This window comes from Oenanthe melanoleuca, chromosome 3 (genome assembly GCF_029582105.1).
Source record: "Oenanthe melanoleuca isolate GR-GAL-2019-014 chromosome 3, OMel1.0, whole genome shotgun sequence".
Taxonomy (NCBI): domain Eukaryota; kingdom Metazoa; phylum Chordata; class Aves; order Passeriformes; family Muscicapidae; genus Oenanthe; species Oenanthe melanoleuca.
The window spans coordinates 92,820,695-92,848,656 of NC_079336.1; the positions used below are offsets into that span (position 1 = coordinate 92,820,695).

Below are 27,962 nucleotides of genomic sequence, written 5' to 3' on the forward strand. Positions count from 1 at the left end.
CGGCCGGGCCGGGCCGGGCTGGGCTGGGGGCGGCCCCGGAGGCTCGGGAGGTTCGGGAGGTTCGGGTTCGGGAGCGCGGTGCTGCTCCAGCCCGGCAGGTGAGAGCGGCGGGGAGGGCGCGGCCCGGCACCTCGTCTCGGGAAGTTCCCCGGCGGGATGCGAGGTTGTCCCGGCGGGGAGAGGACGCTCAGCCCCCCGTGCGGGAGAGGAAAGCGCTTCCCGAGCAGTTCCGTGTGTCCCAGCCCGCGGCCGCCAATGCCGGAGGTGTAAAGAGCGCGCTGGGATCCGCAGCCGCTGCTCCGCGGGTTCCCAACAATGGGAATTGTTCGAGTGTGAACAACGCAGTGGGTCGGCTGGGGACTTTTTGTTGATTTCGGGAACAGGAAGGGCCCAGTCTGCATTCCTTGTGACATTCCCAGGGCTGCTTTTCCAGGGTAAGGTCCCTGATAGGAAACAATAATTTTATTTAGCGTTCCTCGGGAATGTGGCCAGGTTTCCCTGTTTAGTTAGAGTAAGTGGCTTTAACTGCTGGCGTGTAAATTGTTTAGGCTTTGTTTATTTGCTCATTTCTAAACGGGGTTATGAAATTGAAGATTTATTCATTTATGGGTAATTTTGCCAGACCTGAAAACAGTTTGAGTACTTTATGCATAATTCCTTTTGCTGAACAAGGGTTTTAGGCATGAGAAGAAAACCTTGTAAGTTTAATGCCTGTATTTTGTAGCTGAATATTCTCCAAAGACTAAGCAAATTATGTACTCTGCTCAAGCTGGGTTTAGTTTGTCAGAATTCAGGTGGGATTTTGATTGCCCAGGAGTTAAAACGTTCCATTATCAAGTGGTATGCCTAAGTTTCCAACTCTGTTGAGTTAGGCTGCTTTCTCTTCTTTTCCTAGCCTGGTCTTATCTAAAATAAGAGCAATTGCCTAGTAATTTTGGGATAGGATCAGTCTTGGAAGCCAGTGTCTCAAAGTTACTCAGAGAGCCACAGAAGCAGGGTTCATATTTTGATTGGCACTGCTCTTTGAAGATGCTGTGCTTCTCCCCTGAAGCAGATATTACTCCTGTTTGAAGTAAGCTAAAGCTGAGCTCTGAGTGCACAGATTGCTGATGCTTACTGAAAATCGATGGAAGATAGGCCCCAAAAGCAATTAAGCAGCTTTGAAAATCAATCCACAGTTGAAGTTGTCCAAGGACAGGGATTAGATCTTTGTCAGAGCTGAAGTCTTTGTGGGGAAGGTCCTGGCATGGTATCAAGTTCATGGCTCTTTGTTCTACGTCTTTTCCAGTCTGAATTAATCTAAAAACTTGTGTGTGATTTGCTTAAACTCTGCTGGCTTGTTATTTTCCCCAGAGTTTGTTGGGGTTTTTTGTGTGATCATAATGTTGAAGTAAATAATTTGAAATGGAGCATGGTTGGTAATAACCAGTGCAGCCAGAATCCATTTGCAATTTGCCTGTATAAATTGCCCAAAATAGGTTTTGGATTACTGGGTGTTTTAAAAGGCTTTTTTGCCCCTTGTTGATTTGCTGTGCTTTTAAGTATTTGGTCATTCTGTAGGGCAATACCATTCTTTTTAATCTGTTTGGTTATCCAGGGTTTCAACAAAGCTTTCGGACATATCCAATATTTTTAGGCATAAAATGGCAATGTTTAAATCTTGTAAGCACTGTGGAACAAGCTCAGGCTCCTTAGTGGAAGGACCAATTTGTTCTGAGTAATTACAAAAGGTGAATGAAACTGTTTGGGGTAATAATTCTGGAATAGTAATACTCCCAGAAATTCTTGTTGCTTCGGTAACAGTTTGTCAAGTAATTTGTCACTGGAGAAGCAGCTAAGCAGGGCTGAGGGTGGTAGGTGAAGTTCAATTTATAGCTCTAGGCAAAGCAAATCGATTATCTTACATGTTCCTATGCACATTTCTTGCATTATAGTTGGAGTATTCAAATTCTGTGGCCAGATGGGCAGAGGTAAAGCCTTACCTTTGTGGTAGTGTGTGCACTGTTTCATTGAGCCTGCAGGAGTATTTTCTTCATGCCATGCACAGTCCCAGAACCAGGGCAGTCTTCTTTAAAGTGCAAGTTCCAAATGTGGCAGATAGATCTCTAATTACTGTGTAAGCCCCTGAAGAAAAGTCACTTGGAAAGTAGAGCATCTTGCTTCTCTCTGAAGAGCTTTGGTCTGCTTGTAATTAATGTTGAAAATACTTTTTTCCCTTCTGAATACTACTGCTGAAAAAGTCCTGGATTCTTCCTCTGAACACATTATTTTTAATTAAAAGCATCATTGTATGTGTAAATGGGTATTTACATAAATAGTCAAGCACAAAACATCTTCTTATAAAGTGGCATTTGCTCTAATATCTTGGTCATGCTAGACATGGCAGGATGGCTGACAGTGACTGGAATATACCCTGGGATTTATTGTTGGTTTTTTGAAGCAGCATTCTCAGTTTTTATATATATTTAAGCATGTTGTTATGGATTAAATGCTTTCTGATTGGCAGGGCTGGGAATATTTTTGTGGGAATTGTGGTAGCCATGCTTTCTTAGCTGTTCTTTTCCACTGTGCATTTGCCAGAATGAAGGAATTACCTGTGACCATGTTTATGGAGGGATCCTGCTGGATTAAATAACAGGAGCTGTTTGTTAGGTTTCCTCTCTGAAAAGTGAGGTGTTACCTAACATCCCTCCAGGTTTTTTTTGGTTTTGTTTTTTTAAACATTTCTGTGGGAGATTATTAGGTGTAATCCATGGGACAAGAAAGGGCTCAGCAAACTTTTGGGTTTTGTTGTTCTTTCTTTGTCTCAAGCAATTCTCCTCACATTTATTGCACCCAGCAGTGAAATTTTGTTCATCTTTTGAATTCTGCAGTGAAGTCACACAGCTCTTGCTCTCCCTGTTTGTTCTGTGTCTGCAGCCTGGGTGGGCTTTGCTGCCCGACAGAAGACAAGTCTCCCTCTCAGGTGAAACACCATGTGTGATGAATCAGAACCCAAGCTCTGTTGGAGGACTTAGCCCTCCTGGGTTCATCAAGAGTGTTAATTGCTCTGATCTGGGTACAGGCAGTGCTCTTTTCTAGATGAAGGCTATGAATCCAAACAGAACTTAAATATTGTTATTAAGAGAGATATAAAGTAGCAAGAATTGTTCTTGTTACATGTTTACTCTGGCACATCCTTTTGGTGTTGCAGTTATTTGACAGAAAATGATGACTACCATCTGTTCCCCTCCTCTGGCATCACTCAAAGTTCCTTTCCTCACTGGGAATGAAGTCCTCGTAGAGAGTTAACAAGTTTTGATCTCTTCCTGTTTCCATAGTCACATTTAATATTATTTTTTCCTTTTACACTTACAGCTCTAGGCAAAATGAATTGATTATCCTATATATGATTTTGCACATTTCTTGCATTATACTCAGAATATTCAGGTTTTGTGGTCAGGGGGTCTGGTGTCCTGGAAAAAGAAGGAAATCTGAAACACTAGATGAAGTAAGGAGTCTCATCACAGTGCTAAGAGGGAGTCAGACATCATGGAGGAAGGAGGAATGGTGGCATCATAGAAAAAGGAGGAAATGTGGGAAAATTGGACATCACAGAGGATTGAGGTCATCTCACACTGAGGAAGGAGAGAGTCACACACAGGGAAGAGCGAGTCTGGCATCAGGAAGGAAGAAGAGAGGGGTCTGATATCACAGAGCTGTGACAGAGTTGGACATCACAGAGATTAGAGGGAATGTGGCATCCTGTAGGAAGGAGGGAGTCTGGTATCAAAGATTAAGGAGAGAGTCTGGCATCACTGAGAAGGAAGAAATCATCATAGAGATAAGAGAGAGTGTGGCATCACAGAGGAAAGAAAGAATCTGACATCATAGAAAAAAGCAGGAAATCTTCACTAATGGAGGATGGAGTCTCATCCTGGAGGTAAGAGGGAGACTGGTGTCACAGAGGTAAGAGGAAGTCTGGCATCACAGGAGATGGAGGGCATCTTGCATCACAGAGGAAGGAGGGAGCTTGGCATCACAGAGCTTAGAGGGAGTCTCACATCATGGGGGAAGGAAGACGTTTTCATTCATGCTGCCCTTACTACTTGGAGTCATGATCCTAATTTAAATTCACAATGTGCACCTCATCTGTCTTGCAGTTTGCCAGAAAATTCCTCTGGCAGTCTTTATATTCATCATTTCTATCTCCACACCTTCTTTTAACTGAAGGGTTGTCATGTACTTTGTTCTTATGTACCTCAAACTGCTTGTGCTCTTTTTTTTCTGCTCTGAAGCACCACATATACATCAATTCTGCATGTTTTAATAATTAAAGGTTTCAGTAACACAGTTTTCTAGTGCTAATACAGAAAGCTTGTAAATCTGCTAGCTGAAAAAATCTTTCCCTCCCTGATTCCATGGAAGAATCTTAAGAGACTTAACTAATGGAGGGTTCTGCAGTAAATAGAAGGGGACATGCTGTGCTGTACCACCAAGCAGTTTGGGATGAAAACAAATCTTATCTGGAGATCAGGGCAGGCAAAACATTGGCAATAACACCGTGGCAGGGAAGAAGGGTAACCTTTTCACTACTGGAGGATTTGGAAGCTAAAAATAGAGCCCAAATTTGCCTTAAGGCCTGAGGAACAATTACCTCAATCTCATTTCCTTATCTGTAATATCTCACACTCTTGGTTCATTTCCACCTCCTCTGTAAAATGCAGGTGCTGGCATAGGAAGAGGAGGTGAACCTCATTATTGCTAGAAACTCTAGTGGAAGGCAAAACAGAACCGTGTGCTGTTCATAATTTCTTTTCAGACATTAGGAATGAAAAGTTGAGGTAAAGCTCAAGATGTTGTTTGGACCCTGTTGGACTGTGTCATTTAGTTGGCTGGATAGTGGCTAAGAATTGTTTAAAAAAACTTCTTACTGGCATGGTATACTTCCCTCTTTTAACTGGAAGATGGAATTTGAGACAACTTTCAGCTGTGCTCACCCTCCATTGTATGCCAGGCTATTGTCACTTCTCTGCACCTGTGCAGAAAACCTGTTCTTGCTGGGATTTGAGGGTCATTAAATAGAGTAAAAGTTGGGTAGGATAAATAGGATAAAATCTTTGCATGATCTAACCTTAATGCATTATTATGGTAGTTTGAACAGTTCTTTCACCCTTAATTATCATGACTGAGCAGTGCTGATTTAAGAATCCTTTCGTGGCTTTTCTGTCTGCAGAGTCTTAAATAGAAATTATTGCAGATGCAGAGTGCATCTCCTTTCTCCTGAATCATGCACACAGTCATTAGATCACAATAATGGGCATCACACAGATCCCAGGCTGGATTCTGTCAGTTTGAGTTTATGTAGCCCAAAGGCTTTTTTTAGACTCTTGAAAGGGAGTGTGTTTGTTCAAGCATAATAGAAGCAAAACAAGGAAAATTGAGATAAACGAATCATGTTTTTAAGCAGTGTGGAAGAATGTGTGGGACATGGCTTTGAAAGAGCAAGTAATGTTGCTTAAATATGTGTTCCTGTAAATTGAGATTCTTCCTCTTAAGAAAGTGGTGTGCAGTATTTAAAATAATGATTGGGATATGAACTTTGACTGGCCAGTGGTTACATAAATATGATTGCTGCCCCTGAGTGAGGCAAAGTGGATAACAGTGGACTTAGTCCCATACTACTTTTCTTTTATGCTTAGCTAGACTTGGGTCTCAGTGCCTGTGGCCTTTCAGTGTAGTACTGGAGAGTTAACAATGGACTGTAATTGTAGGAAAAATGAGGTGGGAATGTTGTGTAAGGTGCTCAGCCACTCCCCTGGAATAATGTATCTCGAAGGACGAGTGCTCTAAGTGCAGTTTCTGGGTGATGCAGAGGGGCACCCCCAGAGCCTAAACTGGCCCTGCTGCTTGTTCCTGTTGTCCCAGGGACCAAGCAGTGAAGAGCTGCACGGGATCAGTGCCTCAGTGCCATGGGTGTGGGGTGTTCCTCAGCAGGGTATCCCAACCCTGTCTTGGGAGCAGCATGCCCCACTCCTGGGGGAGGCCTGACAGACTGTGGTTTCACTGCTTTGGGGACGTGACCTCACTCCTTGCTTGTAGCCTTCTAATTAAATTCCTTCTGTACTGGCTAATTTCTGATTGTGAACAGTCTAGGAAAAAAAAAAATTGTAAAATAGGATGATATAATCTCTTCCTGCTGTTTTGGAGATAGCATTGTGTGCCACCTCCCCGTGGCAATAAAAAATGTAAATGTTAAATTTCTTATCGAGACAAGCCAGAAACTCTGTTGGATTTGTATTTCCTGTCTTTGATTTGCTTTCCTGTGTAGGATGCTTTATTTCATCCCATGCCTGCCTCTCCTCCTCCCCTACAACGTTAATGTAGCATTTCATGCTCACCTGGGAGATGTTATCTCTTGTAGGCAAAGCAATTTCTGTGTTGCTAAGCTATTTTCAAGCTTGTCATAATGCTCCATAAACTACAGAAATAGGAAGATTTTCTCCTACGAGGGACTTGATGGTTTTCTGTCTGTTTCTGGTGCCACATGATGGCAAAAAGGTGATGCCTGGAGATGGTAGCACAGAGACTGAGGGTGAAGCCGTGAGGCTGTGTCTTGTTTTAGTCCCTTTTAGGCTGTGGCAGTGCTCAGGAACCCTGTAACAGGTGCCATGAGTTCTTGAAGTCCTTCAGTGGAGTTGCTTTTCCTTCCCAAGTTTCTTGGGAACAGTAACCTGCAATTGCTGCTCTTCGGGCAAACCAAAGTGTAAACAAAGATGCTGCAGCAGAGAGGTGTCTTCTTGGTAAAGCCTGATGTGGGACTTGATGTAAGAGAACAAAAATAAACAGAAGAATCACTTCTAAATTGAGCTGTTGTTTCTCCTGCAGAGTAATTATTAATCAATAAACCTTGTATCTCTCAGAGTAAGCCAAGTGCTCTGAGCTCCCTCTCAGTGTTCTGGCAAACCAGTCTTGGAGAGAAAATGTTATTAACCTAAGGCATGATTGACTCTGAAAGCAGCAGAGTCTCACAGCTCTTGCTTCAGCAGTTTTGCACTGGCAGGGGTTGGTAGCACCCTCAAAGCTGTGGGTGTTGTGCATAATTTGCTGCAGCTGGGTTGTGTTTGGGCCAGAATGCATTTCCAGCAATAAGTTGAAGGCTGCACAGTTGCTTGTTTCCCCAAAAACATGTTTCAGATGGATTCTAATGCTGCAAGGCTAAGATGGATGGTTACTCATAGAAGGAGAGGGGGATTTTGCCATTAAGCTGTTTCATAGATGACCTTACTGAAAACACAGAGCACTGTTCTCTGGGGCATCTCTTTCTGTGTGTTGATGAAGACAATGCAAAAGACAGGACATAGCTTTGATGTAAATCATAATTGCTCTGTTGCTGTGGACCCCTTAGCTCTGATGTTCATGCACAGTTAGGGGACAAATCAAAATGCAAAAAGGTGCTGAAAACCAGGAGTGTTTCCAATAGGGAGCAGTAAGACACTGTAAGGAAGTTTTGGGGTTTTCTTGCAAACATATTTCACAAGATGTGCTCAGCCTTCAAGAGGAGCTTGTTTTTGGGCTATTTACTGGGCCCATTGCATTTCAACATTTTTCTTTCAAAACACATTTTTGAAGCAGCTAACCAAAAACATTCCTCCTTGAACTCTTAGGATAAAAGTATTGTCGAAGGTATTTAAGTGTTGTCTGTAAACAATATCCACCCTGGGGTAGAGCAAAGCCTCAAAGCCTAAGGACCATGGAATAAATGGAAATATTTCCTTATAAGGTCTTGCCCTTAGTCACATAAAAAGAGGAAAAAGCCAAGCCAAAACATGAGCTCCCTTTGAAGCACTGGTTTATAAAGGCAATGTGCCAGTGTGGTTGCATCAGGAGACTTCAGATGATAAAACCACCAGCACTTTGTTGACTTCTCTGAAAACTGAGGGTAGAAAAGTGTTGTTGTACCTGTTGGTCCTTCCACATTCATGGTGCTGTATTGTTGAATCGTGGAACAAGTGTTGAGGAGCTGATAACTTCCATTTTACCACAGATTCTCTCTCAGCAATGATTTCTGGTGCAGATGCATCCTGGCTGAGGCTGCTTTGTGCTGCTCAAACCACACACAAGAGTTCCAGAGAAGCAGCTTGAAGAGTGAACTGGAGAAATCACTGCTCTGAGTGGCCTCCTCTGGGCCCAGGCTGGTAGGAACATGCAGCTCATCCCTCACAAAACCATGCCCTGGAGCAAAATGGTGCAGTTAAAATCCTGCTGATGCATTCGGTCCTTCCCTTCCTGGGCACTCACAGAAAAGTGTGACACAGTTGGAGCTCTGGGTCCTGTGTTCATTATAATCAGCAATTTTACAGGCACTTTCAAGGGAACTGGGAGAGATTGAATACAGAGAGTCTCTCTGTTAGCAAAACATAATCCAATCAACATCAGAGGCGCTTCTTCCAAGTCAGGATGACATCTCTTGCAAATCAATTTGTCACCAGCCCCAATAGAAAACAGGATTCTTCTCAGACCTGAAGCTGATTTTGGCACTTACTACTGGATTGTAAACAAGCTCATCCTCTAGTCTGTTTGGAATTCAGTGCAAAAATGGGTGTCTGTTCACACAGCGAGTTCTGCAAAATCCACACATTTGCACATAAACCCTCCCCAGGTCTTCTGGTGCAAAAATTCTGATTTCTCAGGTGTTCTTGAGGGCAGATGGAGGCAGCAGGAATGGTTCTGTATTTCTGGGCACTCCAGGGCCTTAGGACACGAGGGTTTGTGGGTCTGGAGCTGACAGCAGAGCTTCTGTTTGTTGGGGGTCTGTAAACAGATTGGAGCTGGCCAGGAGTTATGATGGTGAATCTTTCTAGTCTAGACATGGCCCAAGCTGTGCTGTGATTTTGGGGAAGTTGCTGTTTTCCTCTATGAAGGCTTAGGAGAAGAAATGTTATAAAATGCTGTGGTAGGTACTATTTCTGTGTAAAGTACTCTGAGGTTTCCAGAAGCCCCTCCAGTTCTGCTTTGCAGTTAAATTTAATTGTGCTCAGGATGCTCCTAAACTGCATTGGTTTGTGTGCTGAGGCAAAGTAAAATTGGATAAACTTTTTCATTCTGGGGTGAGTTATGGCCTGGGTGTTGTAAAGGTGGGAAGAGAATCTTGTCTTGTGCTCCAGATAACATTGTGAAGAAAAACAAGTGGCAGAAATTATGGAGGTACCAGTGAAACAAATAAACAGATCAAGTTTTTTCAGTGCCTATCATTCCCAATAGCTCCAGCCTCTGAGGATTCAGGCACTTTCAAAGCTGTAGCACTTGCTCTTGTGTAAAATAAGGTTTATTTTCTTTTTCTTGGGAGCTTGTTGAATCTGTACAGTGCCTGGCTTCTGTACAAATGTATTATGGGTGCTTATCTTGACTTTATTTATTTGTTTGTTTGTTTGTTGTCAGCCATTAGAAAATTAAACTCAAGAAGTTGGCTAAAACCTGTCCTGCCACATGAAGGCACTTAAACAATTCCGTTCAGTTTAATTCCTTCTCTAATTCTGTGAATTCTCATTGACTTGTGTTAAAATTCCTATTTTGATCCAGGAGTAAATTTGGTGCATTCTGATGACTCTTTTAGCCATTCCTGAGCATCAAATTACTCTGCAGCAGCAAAACCAACAAAACCTTCTGGCTCTAGAGAGAATGAAGACGTTCTGGGTCATAAACAATCCTTGCCCTACAGAAGTTTTGAAATACTTGATGCCTTAGCAATTCCCCAGCAAATCAGTGTTTGAAGCACGACATTCTTCAAAATTGTGCATTAAAATGGTGACAGTACTATTCCCCAAACCACCTTGCAAACATTTCATACAGTTAAAGGCATGCTTGAAAACATTAATTATTGAAGACAAGTCTAAGTGTTTTTTCTACTTGCAGCATGAAACAGTCCAAATATATTCAGGGTTTTTTTTGTTGGGGTGTTCTGTTTGACTGAAGCACAGCAGCCTTGCAGCTGGGTTATGCAGATGTGCTGTGAAATCAGGTCATTCTGCACCTTGACAGAGTTTTATCACTTGGGAATGTGATCACATTTTAGAGCATGGGCTTTTGTTCTCTCTTTAAAGGAGTTCACAGGGAGAAGGAAAGGGAAGGTCCAAGTGCCCTTTGCACTGCTGTTCAAGGGTTGTGCAAATAAATCCCTGCTCCATTTCCTGGCTGACTGGGAGGTACAAGGTGTCTGCCCTTATGCTATTCACTTTTTATTCTGTATATGTGTCTTGCTTTTCTTTCCCTCTGAATCTTCAGCAGTAGATGTGTTAGCCTTGCTGAAGAGATGCTCTGCCTTGGGATTTGTGGGGAATCTGGAGGTTCAGAGGAAGAGAAAGCATTAAAAGTGAATAATATAGTTGTAATTATTAAGTTATGTTATATTTACATTATAATGGCTATTTAATTGCCACATTATCTCTTTACTTGCTTTGAATTCTGTTTTTATTATGTGTCTCTTATTTAAAACAATTCTTCCTCATTTGGGTAGGTTAAAACATTCTATTTCAGAAATTTCACAGAAGTATTGATATCATGTGAGTACCAGAACATCCTGTAGCTGGAATCCTGTCTAAAAAGGGAAAAGTCTTCACCAAGAATGTGTGTCTCTCTGAGCTGATTTGGCTCACCAGAGTTCTGCTCTTCTCTTGCAGGCATTATGCTGCTGGAGGTGCTCCTGGTCCTGGGGACACTCCTCATCTACTTCTTATTTTCCAAGAAGAAAGAAGAGACACTGCCCTTCAAAGATGGGTGGTGGGGCAGGGGACAAAAGCCTGTGACTAAAGAAGACTCAAGTATTCGGCCATTTAAGGTGGAGACTACAGAGGAAGAGCTGAGTGTAAGCAAATCTCTGTGCAGGGGGAAGGGAAGGGAGAAATGGCCAAATAGATGCAGAACATGTTGGGAAGTAATTTTGAAATTGAACCAACAGAGTGCCAGTGATGTCCAGGTCTTGGGGGAAGGGATTTTTCAGTACTTCAGAAGATAGGTATGAATAGGCAAATCTTACTGTGTAATTTTGTTCTCAGCTGGCTCTTGCATGACTGCTGGTAAATAAACCTACTCTGCAAAGCCTAATAAACATAAAAATCATATTACAGATTACTCAACTCTGTTTTTCTGTTTGTGCATTTTCCTCAGTTTGTGTAGAACAGAATAAGAACAATGTCCTTTTTTTCCCCCCTTTCTTTTCAAGGCAGTTACAAATACCTCCTTTTCTTGACTGCTTTATGTTTGCAGCTGTGTTGGATGCTGATTCTTCTGTAATTAATAGTCTACTTTGGTCAACACTAAATTACTGTGGTAATTACAGTAAACACATACGTTGCAGAATTTGTTGGATAGAAAGATTTTGATTGTGTGTGTTTAAGCCAGAGATTGAACGATTTCATAGATCTTTGTGGAGTCATGGTTCAAACAATACTCATGGGATTGCTCATATTATTAATTTATAATGGATTCCGAATTTCTCGGCAAGGCCTGGGTTTTTTAACACTTTCCTTGCCCTTCTTAGTAATATCAAGGGACATTGGTCTCCATTATGTTTTCTCCTTACACTGCAGACACTAAGATGGATAATTTCTAACTTAAAGATGATTGAGGAGGGTTAGATTTCCAGATCTGCCTTTCAGCTGCTCTGTGGTTCTGTTGGCAGTGGGAAGGGGCTCTTGGCTGTTTTACCCTGCTGAGTGATTTTGGAGTCATTTTGCAGAATCACCAGCATCCTCTGTACCCCTGAAGTGCAGTGGGAAGGTGACTGTCATTGTCATTCAAGATTGGCAAACTTTAATTTCAGTCTAGTTTCACCAACTTTCTGTCCATGCAAAATCTTCTGCCTGTTTCCTGGTGAAGACCTCCCAGTCCTGGGTTTGGGAAGGAAAGCAAAAGGTTTGGGCTGGGTTCATGCATTGACTGTGAGGAAAGTACCCTGGAAAGGCAGCAGGACTTACCCTTTGAAGCCACAGCAGTGCCAGCAGAGCATCCTGCCCTTTGTGGTTCTCAGCCTGGCAGACAGGTTAGGCAGCCCTGCAGAACAAAGGCTGAGAACAGCTGTGGATGGAAGAGGAAGGAGGCCATCTGGAGGAGGAAAAGAATGGGAACAGCTGAAGGAGCATCAGCAAAAGGCACAGGTGTCTAATCAGAGATGTTATTTCCATGTTCTCGTGTCACATGGGAATAACTAGAAACCATACACAGCCCAGGACAGCAGACACAAGTGCTTTTAAGGTCTCTTCTCTCTTTTTCCTGTAGGATTTATTTAGGAGACTTGACCAGGCTCGATTCACTGAGCCACTGGAGAACAGCTGCTTCCATTATGGAACTAACTCAGTGCATCTCAGGAAGATTGTGTCCTACTGGAAAAACCAGTTCAATTGGAAGAAACAAGTTGAAGTCCTCAACAAGTACCCACAATTCAAAACAAAGATTCAAGGTGTGTAGCTTTAAAATATAAACAATATTAAAATTATAAAAATATAGAAACAATAGATAAATTATATAGATATTGTTTAAATATAAGCAATAGATAAATTTGTCTGCAAGGGAGCTTGGTGGGAAGAAGGCTCTGGTTGTGTCACAGGGCCTTCCCTCCCTGGCTGCTGTGGTCTGGATCATTGGCATCACTGCTGAAGGAGCAGGGAACTCCTTCCTTGTAACTGAAGCCTGTAGGACAAGGAATGACAAATGGAATTCCCTGTGCATGAGCGGGCTGTCAGCTGGTGTTAACAGGAGCCAAGCACGGGTGTTTGGAAGCAGAAGCAGATCTTCAGATGTACACATGTTCCCTGCCCTGCATGCAGTCATGCAGGAATTCCCACAGATGTCTCCTCATGCTCCAAGGAGCTTCCCAGCTGCTGCTGTCACAGTGAAGCCATCAGCCTGGCAGCCCTGCTCAGCTGGGCAGCCTGCCCCTGCCTGGCAGGGCAGATGTGCTCTGCTGCACCTCCTCCAACATTCCCAGGCCTAGGAGTGCACAGTGCCTCTCTCCTGATGTGCTGCCAGGTGTGAGGAATGGTTTCTTTTCATTCAGAGCACACTGCACCTTTCCAAAGAGTTAATTCAAGACAAGGTCTGCAGGTGCTGGAGCTTGGTCAGACTGGGCTTTTTAAAATGCCTGATTTAGGATGGTGCTTGGGTCTAGTCGTAGATCTAGAGCACAGCAGGAAATTGTCTCTCATATTGACAAAATTTAACCTTTACAGAGTATTTTGTTCAATTTTTTCTTGCACCCATAATGTGTGTTATTTCAAAAGGTGCAGCTTGCCATAATATTTCAAATGGATTGGGACAATAAATGGTGCTACATAGTGGTTAGAGCTTAAAGCATTTATTTAAATGATGGTTAGTGTTGAAAGAGATAAAACCAGAAGGTCTTCCCTCAAAAAAGAAGAAAAAAGCACCATGTGGGACTAGAAAGGGTGAAGCAGCTAAGGACAATGCACTATGTATGGTAATGGAAAGGGAGATTTCTGTGTTGGGGAAGATTACAGAGAGGGGATATGAAAAGACAAGGTCAAACATGCTGTATATCAGATTCCTACCTTCTGTCATCACTTGAAAGCTTTTCAGAGAGTACAGGGATTCACAGAAGTGTCAAGGATGAGGAAATCTCAAGTCAGTGAAAGAGGGTGGGATTGCTGGTGAAGTGGAGTTGATGTGAGTAAATTATGCTTAAATACAAGAAGAAATGAGGCATTCAGGCTTTGCCAGGAGTAAATTCCTGTTTCCTAGAAAACAAAGCTTTGAGTTAGTTTGAGGAACAGCAGCTCACCTGAAGCAGGTGGTGCAATGCTGTGTCAGGCTTTCCTGCTGGGAAGAGTCACAATGGAAACCACACTGCAGATTTTACCTTTTACTGAACAAGTAGGTTCCTGTTTTGGTTTACTCACTTAGAGATAATGAAAGCTTTGGACAAAGGGTAGGAAAGAACTACAAAAATGAATACTTTAAATCTCTTTTAGCAAGGTTGATTGGTTTATCTGCAGTTAAGATGTGTGACCTGATTGCAGGAGGCTTCCACAGGCAGAACACTTAGTGAAGGCTTTTAAAATTCCTTTTGCTGTAGTGTTTAGGGTCAGTGGCTGGGGACAGAAGCCAGACATTTTCAAATGGAAAGTAAGGCATGCACCAAATGAAGAAAGTGATTCATGCCCCCAGTGAACAGCTGCAAGTTGTGATGGATTCCCTGTATCTTGGTGCCTTTGAGCTGCAATTGTAGGCCTTTCAGGAAGAAAAATCTAGGCTGACTGAAGCCTATCCTGTGCCATGCAGGGACATTCTGGTAAAATTTAAGAGCACTTGGGCTAAATGATGTAATTGTCTCCTCTGCCTGTAATCTGTGTGAGTCACTGTGTTACCGTTGGTAGATTGCTTCACTTCTATGTCTTAATTTGCCAATTTATTTTAAAACAGAAATAGCCAATCTCATTTGGCTGCTGTGACACTTAATTGCCCATTATAAAGTACTTTAAGGTCCTTGGGTAAATGTATCCAGAGAGGTGCAGTGTCTTTGGGCACTCACCATAAAAAAGGACTGAAGAAAAGCTTTATTTGTAATCTCTTCTGTGATAAATTTCAGTGCCAAGGTAAATTTGGGCATGCTAATAATGATTTTGTTTTTACAGGCCTTGATATCCATTTTGTTCATGTCAAGCCTCCTCGTTTGCCCGAGGGCCAGGCTGCAAAGCCACTGTTAATGGTTCATGGTTGGCCTGGCTCATTTTACGAGTTTTACAAAATTATCCCTCTCCTAACGGATCCTGCAAGCCATGGCCTTGGTGAAGAGCACGTTTTTGAAGTCATTTGCCCATCTATCCCTGGTTATGGTTTCTCAGAAGCACCCCACAAAAAAGGTAGGACACAGAAGAAGAAACTGAGCCCCCACACGCCCAGTCTCACAGCAAGGCTGTGAGCAGAACAGCACTTCTTGTTTTCCCAGAGAGGAAACAGAGATCCTGTGTGTCCTGTGGGAGGAGGGAGATAAGGGTGGCTTTGGGTGACATCACTGGCCAGTTTCTGGAGCAGTGTGTAGATAATTTTAAAAGAACCATAAAAAGCTATGAAGTGACAACCCGATAATTGTAATTGCATCCATTAATTGTCTGTGAGTGAGCAGGCAGGCTGAATTTAATTTATTACTGCTCCTTTTGGGTGTTTTGCATCCATATTCGACAGCATTGTACAGGTAGGTGAGAAGGAAAAGTTGAAACAAAGCAGTTAATGCATCCATGTGGCAGATTGCAGCCAAATACCTGCTTGCTTAGTTTGTACTCAGAATTATGCAAACACAAGCTGCAGCAAATTGAAGCAAGGTAGTGTTTAAAGTGATACTGAGTTTAGTATTTAATTGCATGTGCAGGTGAATAATGTGGGGAAGGTTGGGTTTGCTTTTCTCTGCTTCCCTGGTTATGATTTTCGTGGTCAGTGTTCAGAGCAGTGAGAGGTCTGCAACAAAGGCTGGAGTTTGTCCACCTCGTGGTTTCTGCTTGCTCTCTGTGCTTGGCTGCTGAGCAAGGGCTTCCTTACAGTCAGGCAAGAGAAATGGGCTTGAAGCTTTTGAGGAGCTTGAACGTGGCCTTGATGTGGAGAATCAGTGCTGCAGGGTTGGAAGTGTGGGTGCAATTAATGCAACAAAAGTGTTCTTTTCTTTTAATGCAGACTTCAACTCTGTGAGTGCTGCTTCTGTTTTTTATGAATTGATGCTCAGACTTGGATTCAATGAGTTCTACATCCAGGGTGGTGACTGGGGCTGGCTCATCTGCACCAACCTGGCCCAGATAGCTCCCAAGTGAGTATCCCCTTGCTACAGCTCTTTTACTGTGTGAATAGTTATTTCCTGTGCACTTGGCAGTTCCTGCCCTGTGTAGTTTCTCTCTTTGGTGCTCAGTGTTAAGCAAAGATCCAAAACTACATACCTTAGTTTATATTGAATGTTTTTTCTTTCAAACAGTTGTGCAGTAGTTTTGTAGTGGCCTCACTGAGGTCTGGAGTGGGACAAGTACTTTCAATGAAAAAAAGGAGGATGTGTGGCTGAGTGCTCTGGAGTGTGTGCTGATTACTGACAGTTGTCCCTTTGATTCATCATTTTTTGTGAAAAGCCACACTACAAAGGGTAGCTGAGGTCATGATGTAATGAGCAGGCTGGAATTCAAGCATGTCCATTTTTGTTAATACATTTTAAACATTACAGGTCACAGCACCAAGCCTGGAAGAGTCGAAGAAGCGTTTGGACAAAGCTCTCATGCACAGGGTGTGATTTTTGGGGCTGTCCTGTGAAGGGCCAGGAATTGGACTTTGATCATCTTTGTGGGTCCCTTCCAATTCAGGGTATTCTATGATTCTGGAGACAACTTTGAACTTGTGTTAACTGTTTGTTAACTTGTGGTGTTTTTCTGTTTTTGTCTTTAGCCATGTGAAAGGTCTCCATTTAAACATGGTCTCGGTTTCGAAGCTGGGACTCACTCACCTGCTCTCCGTCCTGCTGGGCCGCTACTTCCCAGGGCTCTTCGGATTCCAGGATGAAGATGTCAGGAGGATGTTCCCTTTCCTGAAAAAAGGGCTCTACAGGATCTTGTCTGAGTCTGGCTATGCTCACATACAGGCTACAAAGCCAGACACTGTTGGTAAAACAAACAAAAAAAAACCCCCCAACCTTTTATGAGCTCAGAATACTTAAGTCTCTTCACTTTAGTTGTAGTTTCATACAAACAAAATGTACTGCTCAAAATATGCAGAAAATAATTTCTTTTGCAGTGTATCTGCACATCCAAACTGAGCATGCTCCAAGTGCCACTGACCTAATTTTCCAGTTTTCATAAATAAAATAGATTGTTTAATATTTTTCCACTTCTGCTATCACTGGGGACTGTAATTCCATTTCAAATGCAGCTCTGCTGAGAGCAAAAGATAATTTCTTCTCAGAGAATGGATCACATTCAAGTAATGTAAACTACAAGAAGCTTTTAGCTGTCTCAGCACACAATGTAGCTTATTTATTACAGTGATAAGTAATACCTGAGAAGTAAAATAACATTTCACTTTCTCTCATTGTTGTGAATAAATTACAGACTTTCAAGGAAAAAAATTTTAGCTATGAATGTTCTTTCTACATGAGCTAGTCACTCAGATGGTTTAACTGCTTTCAGTATCTGAGTATTAAATGTTTCTGTTTTTAAAACATCTTTTGTGACTAAATTAGACAACTGAGTCAAGAGTACTGACTACATTTTAGTTTGGTGCAGCAGCAATTTAGTGGTGGATTTTATTAAAAACAGAGCTAAGGGAAATATTTCTTAATGGTTTTCAATAAGCTTACCTACAGAGGCAGGTATGCTCTTAAAATGTGGAGGCAAAAGAATAATTGTATGGATTTAAAATAATTTTTCTTCCATTGAGTTTTGGTTTCTAAAAATTGCCAGTCTTGTGTGCTTTAGGAAAGAGAGGAAGGCTGATATCTGAAAGAGCCGTGCTCCTTCTCAAAAAGAATTCTGGCTGATTCTTGTCTTTACCAGTCTCGTGTCAGACTGTGGAGGCTGGGAACTAGAAGCCAGTTCATGCTTTGGGAGCTGGAGCATTCCTGCAGTTCACCAAAGGACAAAGAAGAGAGGAGCAGGGCAGTGGCAGGTTCCTGAAAGGAGGAAAACACTCTGAAGAAATTTCTGACAGAAATGTCTGCATTCCAAGTGCTATTAGAACCAATGCCATTTTTTCTCTATGTGAGCAGATATACTCTACTCACAGTGAGATGAGAACAGGCTATTGCTTGTCATGTCCAGCACATCTGGAAAGTGCTCAACAGAACTTTTTCAAACCCTTACTATTTCAGTTATCATTAGCAGTTGCTTAATAATTGAAACACCACTGTCACATTTAAATAGCAATTACTGATAAAATTGTGCCAGCTGCAGTGTTAGGCACCTTCCTGGAAGGCTGGGTTGCATGGATGGAACTTCAAATACATTGCTGTTCCTTGGGAACAGCTTTTTCTCATGTTTTACTGAGAAGCTGGGACAGTTTTCCAAAATACAGTTCCTGTATTTCACAGCACTAGGATGTGTGATCAGAGTTCCACGTGCAGGTGTGTTCTTTCTGTCCAAGAGAAGCCAGCTGTAAAATCTATATGAAGGCTTGTTCTACATGAAGGCAGTTTGCTATTGCTAATTCAGAGGATGGACCATTTAGCAGAGACTTGCTGTTCCTTAATGACTTTCTAATAATCCTTAAAATGTTTTTGCTGTTAGATAATGCTGCAAATCCTCCTGGTCATGTGTAGGCATGTGGAGTTTGGCTCTGTAATGCTGTTTAATTCATGACAACTTCCAGATTAATGGAGGCAAACCCTCCTTGGCACATAGAGCTTAATCTTATTAGCTTACCAGAAAAAAAGAAAAGCCAGCAGAAATCCAATACTGTTACATCAGTTCAAAAAACGTTCAGTGTGAGCTAATGTGGAGCCTGCTTGTTTGCAGATACTCTCAGTTTATGATTTGGCATTAAATGGCTCCAACTCATTGTACTATTTTATCTAAGAAAGCAGCTGATGGAACATCTTTGTAAAGTTACATCCCCTGTATTATAACAGGCAGCTTCTCTAACACTCTGTTGGATATCAGTTACAGTTAAATTTTCCTCCTCCTTTACAGGCTGTGGCTTGAATGACTCTCCTGTGGGACTGGCTGCATACATCTTGGAGAAGTTTTCTTCATGGACTGATATGGAATTCCAGAATCTAGAGGATGGAGGACTAGAGAGGTAAGCCCTTTCTCTCCTGACATTTTGGATGAGGTGACTAAGTCCAGAGTCACAGCTGAAGATGTCTGTCTGAAGTGGTCACCTCATACTCAGGGAGCTGTAGTGACCACAGCTGGTGCAGGGCTGAACTCCAGCACACAGAGAGGCAGCCAGACCATGCAGGGCGATGGATTCCCTTCCCACTTCAATTTCCAAGAAAAGAAATACACCCTGCAACTCCTGGATGTTAGAAACTGACTTGGGGGAAGAATCTCTTTAGGACACAAAATACAAAAGTTTAACCCACATTAAGAGGCTGGCAACTCATGATTCATTATAATACTGACAATCAGCTCTCTGTGAATTGGCTTTGGATTGATGGTTACTCCTTCATTTACCTACCATTTGCTAATATAGGATTATGTTTATTGTGCAGCAGAAATCAGCTGAAATCCCCTTGGAGAGCTACCTGGCAGGAATGGAGAGGGGGGCATGCTATGGAAAGGCCCAGTGGTAGCAGATTTGCATGGAATGTTTGCTCTGCATACAACTGATAGTTTTATATGAAACATGCACTGTTTACAGCACATGTTGGTGTGTAAGGGCTCTGTTGAAGGCTCACAGTAGCATTTCAGATTATCATTAATAAATGGCACAAGCTGTTGCATGTGCTGTTCTGCTCCCACCCTCCTAGTCTGTGGACAGGAGACACAGCCATGCTGGAGCATAAGGTGCTTGCTGGAATCTGCCTTCTGTGTAGGAGTTAAAATGTGACTTCCCAGTTTGTGTCTGAAAGCCTTTAATTGGTCCTTAATTGGTCACTGGCAGACAGAGGGGGAGTAATAACTTCTCCTCTCCACTCTTAACCACTATTTTTTCCTATAACTTTTTTTTTTTTCCCTTACAGCTAAACCAAAGTCAGGTTCTTGCTAAAGTGATGTAAATCAGTTTTCAGTTCTAATTAAGCAATGTCTTGGGCTTGCCTCTTCAGGAAGTTCAGCATGGATGATCTGCTCACCAATATCATGATCTACTGGGTGTCAGGCTGCATTGTCTCCTCCATGCGTTTCTACAAAGAAAACTTGCAGAAGGGGATAGGCACACAGAAACATGAAAAGTAAGTGTGGCTTCTTCTCTTAAAATATTTTGTCCTGATCTTAATTTTATAGTTGCATGCCTTATAGATTTCTGGATGCTGAGTTAAAACACTGCTCTGTCACAGTGTTCATCTGTAAGACAGACCAGGTTGTTGAGGTACGGTGCTGTGCTGGGAAAACACGGTGCTCAGGAATCCTGAGCCATCAGAGAGGAGATCTGACTGGAGGCACTGCTTGAGGGCCTCCCATTCATGGTGTATCCATGTACTTTCCAATTTGATTTCAGTTACTAAATCAGCCTCTGACTGAGTCACACAGTTGTGTTTAGTTTAGTTGGTTGTTGTTTTAGTACTTTTCTAGACACACTTTTCCTGTTTCTGCAAAAGGCTTAGGTTCTTCCTTTGGAAGCAACTTCAACCTGCTGACAAAGTGCATCATGCAGGAGTCAGTGAGACTGATGTGCCTGCTGCTGCTCAGACTCCAGACAGCAGCTTGGTTGCATGTACTTGTGTCAGCTGAGTCTGAGTGAAGGCTTAAACCTGCCCCGAGGTATTTGCCACCACAGCTGAGTGCCATGGTATTTATTTAACTGTGAAATGATGCTCCCAGGAAGCTGACTCAGTTCCTGAAGTCATTGTGGCTATGCTGTGGGTAGTATCTTGCTCTGGTTCTGCCTGCATGAGATGAGCTGTGTGAGTTTCTATGTGCCTAGAGGACAGAGTCTCAAAGTCTTGTGTAAAGTTCTGACCTCAGGCTTCCAATGGCTACTGGAAGTGCCCAACACATTTTGTATCTACATTTGAAAGTCTGTCACTTCTGACAGTGCAGTTTATTTAAAGATAAGCTGGGATATTTAAAGCTAGAAAATGTGGCTCTTTTAACAAGCACAGATCATTCACATCTTTCAAATCCAGTTGCTTCCTTACATTTCCTAGTGTGCAGAATTTTTTGTAGTGTGCATTTGTGCCTGTTAAAAGCAAGAGCTATTTTATAAGGTATAGTTTCTCATACAGAAATGTTGCTTCTGAGCTAGTCTAGATTATTAGTATTCTTCTCTTCTATCCCCCTATGTAGTAATTCTTCTCCTGCCTACCCTCCACTTGTCCTGCCAGGGTTAGCATATTTGAGTGGTTATCTTCTCTGTAAATCTCTCTCCAGCTCTTATCAAATTGTGTGCTTGTCCCTCAATGTAAGCCCTATGTGCAGCAAGAGATTTGCTGCCCACCACCTCCTAGGGCTCTCCTCTCCCATTCCATGCTTCTGAGCCTCATGCCCTGCATCTCTTGCAAAATTGCCATAATATCACTGTATGCAAAAATGAAAAATAGCTTTTTTCTTTAGGAATTAGAGTGTTGTCTTCATTTTTAGGATCTGGAAGTCAAATTTTTAATTTTTAATAAGAGTGTGCTCAACTGTTTAGGAACATTTCCTTAGGACTTTTGATTTGTTGCAGATTTAAGTGTTTAGAAGATTACAGTGATTCTTTCTCCTCTCTCAGGCTCACAGTACAGGTACCCACTGGTATTGCCTCCTTCCCCAATGAAATCCTGCACACACCCCAGGCTTGGGCCAAGAAGAAATACACCAACATTGTCTCCTTCCACTTCATGCCTCGAGGTGGCCATTTTGCAGCTTTTGAGGAACCTGAGCTTCTTGCTAAAGATATTCTGCAATTTGTTGACAAAGTAGAGAAAGAGCAACTCTGGAAGAAGAAAGGGGAATAACTTCCCTAAGAAACAGCAGGGTAATTACTTTTAGCTTAGTACATGTACAGGGCTCACTAAGTCTACTCTAATCCATGTAATTAGATCTTATTGTTGACCAGATGTGAGCAAGGTCAGAAAGAAAAATGCAGTGTATCTCCATGAGATAATGCCATGGGGACCAATGGATTTTTTTTTATTTTTTTCTTCAGCTAGGCTAAGGAAGTAGCATGAAGAGTACTTGTGTATCTTCTGAAACATGTTCTGTAGTATTCTTGACTCTTGCTTTGAGATTGAAAATAGACCTCACAACTAGTAACAGTTTAATTGATATGAAAGACTTTCTTTTTTTTTTATGGCAGCGGTAAAATTTGAGTTGCTGTGAGTATGAAGTTCCTCACATAGAGAGCGGGGAGCTGCTTGGCAGGACCTAACTTGCATGAGTGTATCAATCAATCAATCAATCAAACAATTAGCATGAATCAAACTGCCTTCTGCTGGCTGCCTTTCTCTTCCAGCCTGGGCTGTAAAGCAGCTTCCTGGCTGTGAAGAAGCTGGACTGCCCTGTGCCAGGCTCCTGGATATGTGAGGAGAAGCTGAAACATGCAGGTGCCTGTAGCTCAGACCAAGAGGAGGGGCTGGGTAGGAGCAACTACAGCCCTAGTTACCTCGGCACTGAATTTGTACTCTTAACTTAAATCATAGCCCTATAGGTAGGCTCAACACACCGTGGCTTTGCACTGTTTTGGCAGGATATTGTAAATACCTCTTACTAAAGAATAAAAATATGATTAATTCAGAATTAAAAGTGCATTAAATTTTTAAATTAATTCTCTGTGATTCTTTTAATTCTTTTAACAACTGAGATTTTGCTTGGTACCAGCTGAGAGAAGCATCAGCTCAGAACCTATCAATTCTGTACTGCATCTGTCACAAAGATCAGATTGAAAGCAAACTGCTCAAAGAAAATTGAAGGGCTGTATGGGTTTACAGCTCCTGCCCCTAGTGTGTGCAGCTGAGCATCAAACAGGCCTTAGACCATATCCAGATGACTGATTTCCATGTGGTTTTGTTCTCCAGTCACTTCTGAAGTCCATCTCTACTTCTGAAAGCACAGAGATACAATCTATCAATAGCACTTGCATGGATTAGTATTATTTCACAATTTTAATTGAAGTGGAAGCTAAGATCAGAAGCTCCATGCCACAAGGCTTTGGACTCGAGCATACCACGTAGTTTGTTTCACAAAAGGCAAGTGGATTCTCCTGCTGGGCACATTCAAATCCTAGTGCTGAAAGCCACCACCAACCCTGACAGAAAATCAGGCAGAAGGACTGTGAACCAGCCTGAATCAGTTTTCTGAGCAGAGATGAGATCTCTTGCTCCCTTTCTCTGCCTGCTGCACCTGGGTGCCAGTAGAGTAAGGCAGAGGAGCTCCCAGATCCCTACTGGATTTGATGCTCAAGCTGTTCTTGAGTTCTTTAGGACTCTTTAAGACAGCTACTTGCTTCCAGAATAGTAGTGAGCACTAATTCCATGCTTACTTGTAAAATGCTTTCCTTCAGTCAAAGTTTGTGTTCACATTTGCAAAATGTGTGATGCAGCCCAGTCTGTTTTGAACACTCAGGAGGAAAACAGAGAGTCATTCCCTTTGAAATAGACTCTCCCTGGAGAAGACCCTGCCCAAACTTGTTTCAGGAGCAGCACAGTGAAAGAGGGTTCTTTATTCAGCAGGAATTGGCTCACCTCTGACAAGAACAGCTGCTACAGGCACCATTCCACAGCCTCCTGCACAAATCTGTCCTGCCCTGCTCTGCTCACCAGGTAAGTGCTCTTTAGGGTTTGATAAGCTGTTGTCTGAAAGAGAGACAAATCTGGACTTAAAAGATCTAGATTTTAAGAGCTTAGAAATTATAATTAAACACTGATATATAGCAGAGTTTATTCTGAATTTTGATGTCACTTCTCAAACCTTAAGCCCACAGCTATCAGCAGCTATTGCTCATCACCCACTTACCTACAGTTAGATACAAATGCAGTGAAATACTATGACAAAGTGAAAAAGTATGAAATTATCTTACCCTCAATTCCTTTTCCCTTTTTAAAATAACTCTCTGGTTTTAGCAAAACAGAGCACATCCAATCACCTTTAGTGCAAGGTTTAACACTGATGAAGTATCTGTGAGCCAGTGTTAGCATCTGCATCTCATCCTGTAGCAAGCAACTTGTCCAGGAGCCTGAGATCTGGATTTGACAAGCACCTTGAGTGAATCCAGATTCACTTCTGATACTCTCTGATACTGACTACAGGCAATTATTTGGTACAGATAACCAGAAATAGTTTTAACATTTCTGTTAGCAAGTAACTGCATATCAGATTATTGCAGTAATAAGAAGCAGTACAGAAGGAGTTCCTGCTCTGTTACAGTTGTTCTTATTTATGTCAGCCAGCTGAGGACTTGCCATTCAGCCTGGGAACTTTCTCTAAAAAAGCCAAATGTGATGCTCTTGGGCTGGCTGAGCTGTTTGTTGGGAATAAAGCTCTGAAAGAGTAGCTACAGCCTTCCAGATAACACAGAATCTGGTGACACTTTAGTGCTCAAAACATTATGTTTTGGTCCAGGGCCATTTCTAAGTGCAGCTTCAATTTCTGGCCCAAAGTTGCCCCAAAGTCTCTGCTCAAAGAAACTGCTGTCCTAAAAGCCCTGCCACATTAATTGCTCCAAAACATGCATTTATCCCACGCTAAAACCAGAAGTAGCTGACCTAAACCCTGCTTTTTAATTATCCAGTTATAGCCCACTGAGAGTCTTGATAAGGGGTTTGGAATCATGCAGATGCCTCCAAAAATAAACAACTTTCACTCTTCCTCCCCAGCTGAAGTGCTTTGGAAAGTGTCTGCTTCTGGTATGGAAAAATACAAGCAAGGTCATAATCTTCTCATACAGCTCTAGCTAAACAAACTCCCAGTACAACCAAATTTGACTTCTGATTTTTAAACTGCATAATGCCCTGAAAAACCCAAGTCACCATATGCAGCCTTTGGACATCTTACATAACAAGACAGGACTTCATATACATTAAACAAAAATGTCAGGTGTTACTCAGATCATAAATGAAAAAAAAAAGTGAATAGAAATTACACTTTCATAAAAAAAAGGAAGTGAATCCATCATTTAAAGGAAATTAGGATGTGTTAAGCTTAGCATCAGAGTTTGCTCTAGATCCATGAGGAGCACCAGTCATCACCACTGAGTCAGCTGCACTTGCTCAGGGGCAGGACTCAGGTTCAAGGCAGTCAACCAAATGCACAATTCTGTTTTACAGCAGGTGCAATACATAATATACGCTAAATGAAGATACATTTTTGTCTGAAAGAGGACTGGAAAGCTCCTCCTGGGTGCTGTGGAAAGAGACAAGGAATAAATCCATATTGATTTCAGTACAGCTTATTTTAAAACACTGAGAAATGATGCTGCTTGTTTTACTTGCTGTAATAGCACTTCAAGGAACATAAGTCACACTAAAACTGTCTTGCTCAGGATTAGTTTTCTTTCATGGAAGAAATACCCTGTGCAGTGCCAGACAGCCCTGATGGTGTTATGCCAGTGCTGCTAGAAGAATTAGCCCCATTACAATTGTCAGCTGTCTTCTGGAACTGATATTTATAAACAGGTCTGTGGTGAGTGACAGCTCCTTCCCCTGGCTAGATGTAGTCCAAAACTCAGGCTTCCAAATACCTTCCTGGCTGGATTTAAAGGTGCTTGTGCCCTCCCTGTGCTTAATAACTGAATGTCAGCAGTTTTGAGGATACTATGAACAATAAAAGATATTTAAATGATGAATTTCATCACCTTCTTAAATGAAGTATAATCCTTTGCAGCAGTACTTCAAACCACTGCAGGTGACCAGAGGGAGTGCAGCACAGGGAAGAGGTGAGCAGAAACACAAAGGAACAAACTCCAGTCAAGCACCTAGTCAAAGAACCAACAGTTCTTAAGCTCTTTGTTCAGCCTGCATTGTTGGGATGGTTTTGTGTGCAAACACATTTGTACCTCATGAATTCTAGGAATTCTTGTATAGGCTTCAGGGAGTTAAGGTCCACCCCTGCATTTTTGTCTCAGTGGAAGTAATTTTATCACCTCAGGTCTTTTGTGGTTAATAAAGCTTTTTGCAGCGATCAGAAGGCAATTTGTAATATTTCAGAGAAACTAGAGGCAAAGAAGGTTTAAGCAATATCTCACACAAACTGAGCAGAACCCACTACAGAACAGAGATGATGTCATTCTCTTAATTTTTCCTCTCTATCTTTTTGATGATAAATAACTTAAATGATTCCTCTTAAAGCTGCTCATTGATTTATTTCTCAATTTCTCCTTTTCTTCCCAGCAGATTTTGATTCCTCATCTCAAAAGGGAGTGAATTCTTCCTATTTTAGGAACATTTTTGTAATTACAGATTTAAAACATAAAAGAACAAGAAAACCCTACTTCATTCTCTAAATCTAGAATCCTATCATAAAGTATTTCAATGCCTGCAACCAAATTGTGGTATTTAGCAATTCTTTAAATCACTTGTTTTTCAATTTTCATCCATGGAGATAGCTGCTGGTTTTATTTATCTGTGTCTGTAGATGGAGGGGGGAAAATACTGATAATTTGCTTAGAAAAAAAACCCTTTGTAGAATTCCAAGTAAGTTTTGACATGGAACATCTTCACTTGAGAGAAGCAACTCAGTGCTTTTCATTTCAGGAGAGCAGGCTATAAAAAAGCCAATCAGTCTGAAAATCCAAGCATAAACCAGCACCAAATGCATGAAAGATTTTCATACAGAAGGGAGGCCAGCTGTGTATAAAAATACATCTCTCTTAAATTTCCTCAGCTCTCAGTCTTCCTCCTGTACTGCAACTTTTTTTTTTTTTTTTAAATTTCAATGAACATACAAAAAGGCAACAGATAGGTACCTTTCAAAACCTAACTTCTATCACAAACTTTCACCCTTTTGTGCCATTGCATAAAAATCACACAGCAGTAATGATGAGACAGCAACAAAATCTGGCTCCTGCTTTATTTAGGAGCACCTTATGACATACAATACATTGGACTTCTAGAACTCAATCTTCAGCATCATTTCTGAGAAGAGTGCTTTCATTAATTATTAACCAGCACTTAGTTAACCACTGAGTCTGGGAGCAGATACAAAAATTTGCTTCTCTCCTTCTTGGTTATTTACAGTCCCACCCATTTCCATTTGAATTTGTATTGGCTGCAGCTGAGATGCTCCATTCTAACCAACAGGATGTGGGATACCAAGCAAATGCCAAGACTTCACCCAAGAACCAAAAAATTATAGGGAAGAATGTTCCATTATAATGACCCAATCTTCAGTCTCTCTACTTTTAGTTGTTTCCTTTCTGTTTTTATCCTTCAGACAGCTGTTCTCAGAAAGAAAAAAAAAACTACTTCTGTATTTCTGAAGTATCTGAAACAGACACTTGCAGCTGTTACAGACAGGTGACAAGCAGAATCCTTCAAGAAGTCTTGTCTAGATAAGACAAAGAAGGAATTTGCAAGAGCACTTTCAGATAAGTCACATGGCCATTATTTGGAATTCAAAGTGTGCATTTCCTTATGTCGTTGCAGTTTTGAGACAATAAAGGGTGTTTTTTCTTTGTAGTCAATAGACTTGGGATAAAGCTCCTTTATCCCCAAATCTTCTGCCTCTCACCTCACTTTTGTTAAAGCCAGGTGAAAAACTCTGGTCTGTTGCTTCTGGGACAAGTCCACCTTCTTGAAGAGAAGGCTTTCAAAAGTAAAAGGTTCATAACCAGATTATCTGCAGAACAGACACAAGAAAGCTTCAGTTGTGCTGCCAGCATGTGTGGGCAAGCAGAGCTGGGAACTGGACCTCTGTAAAAAGACAGAAAGAACATGGCCTACTGCTACACTGGAGCACTTGGAAACTTAGCCAGAACAAAGATCTGCTTTTGGCTCAGGACATGGGAAAAGCCCAGAGGAAAACAAAGCATGAACGTGTGCACCTCATGCAAATGAGAAATTGCAATAATTTGGGTGTTGAGGATGTGTTGTAAGAGGGCTGGAAGTGAGCCAGATGGACCTGGCACACAGAATCCTGGCACAGAACTCCGTGTATTCAAGCAAGCCAAGGTTTCTGAGCCTCAGCAAACCATGTAGCATTTTCCCCACTCTGGAAGAAATCCATCTTCCCTGAAGTCTTTGCAGAAGTGAACCCTGTTGTACAGCATCAAATGAGCTCCATTCTTCAAAGTGTTGGAGGTTGCCCCCCTCAGCTGTGCCAATCCCATCAGGACCATGCTCTGGGGCTTCCTCCTGCAGAGGTAGAGTGCCAGATTGTCCAGGATTCCTGCACCCGGGAGCACTGCTGGAGGTGGCTGCTGGAAGGTGGGGA

The 27,962-nt window shown here is 42.0% G+C and overlaps 1 protein-coding gene across 11 annotated transcripts; it reads left to right on the forward strand.

The window, feature by feature from the left end:
* On the forward strand, nucleotides 1–27,251 carry EPHX1 (epoxide hydrolase 1). 11 transcript variants are annotated; one of them, XR_008840141.1, is made up of 11 exons: nucleotides 25–98; nucleotides 10,659–10,843; nucleotides 12,256–12,436; nucleotides 14,628–14,855; nucleotides 15,661–15,790; nucleotides 16,411–16,625; nucleotides 18,645–18,753; nucleotides 19,724–19,849; nucleotides 21,328–21,573; nucleotides 23,267–23,356; nucleotides 25,925–27,251. XR_008840141.1 is itself a non-coding variant. In XM_056487973.1 (10 exons), the coding sequence occupies exons 1-9, from the start codon at nucleotides 10,270–10,272 to the stop codon at nucleotides 21,551–21,553; spliced, it is 1,404 nt and encodes a 467-aa protein (XP_056343948.1). In that variant the 5' UTR covers nucleotides 10,188–10,269; the 3' UTR covers nucleotides 21,554–21,573; nucleotides 23,264–23,363. The 11 variants fall into 11 exon arrangements, 5 of the variants coding, with proteins under 5 accessions (XP_056343949.1, XP_056343950.1, XP_056343951.1 ...); XR_008840142.1 differs by having other exon boundaries at nucleotides 23,264–23,356; nucleotides 26,768–27,205; XR_008840137.1 differs by lacking the exon at nucleotides 25–98 and adding an exon at nucleotides 10,188–10,273 and having other exon boundaries at nucleotides 23,264–23,356.
* Nucleotides 27,252–27,962: the final 711 nt, after the last annotated feature.

What these genes read in the sequence shown, in the direction of transcription:
- EPHX1 (XM_056487972.1), top strand. An exon ending in CTGGCCCAGATAGCTCCCAA is followed by an intron (nt 15,791 to 16,410) that starts GTGAGTATCCCC and finishes TTTTGTCTTTAG; the next exon opens with CCATGTGAAAGGTCTCCATT. An exon ending in TACAAAGCCAGACACTGTTG is followed by an intron (nt 16,626 to 18,644) that starts GTAAAACAAACA and finishes CCTCCTTTACAG; the next exon opens with GCTGTGGCTTGAATGACTCT.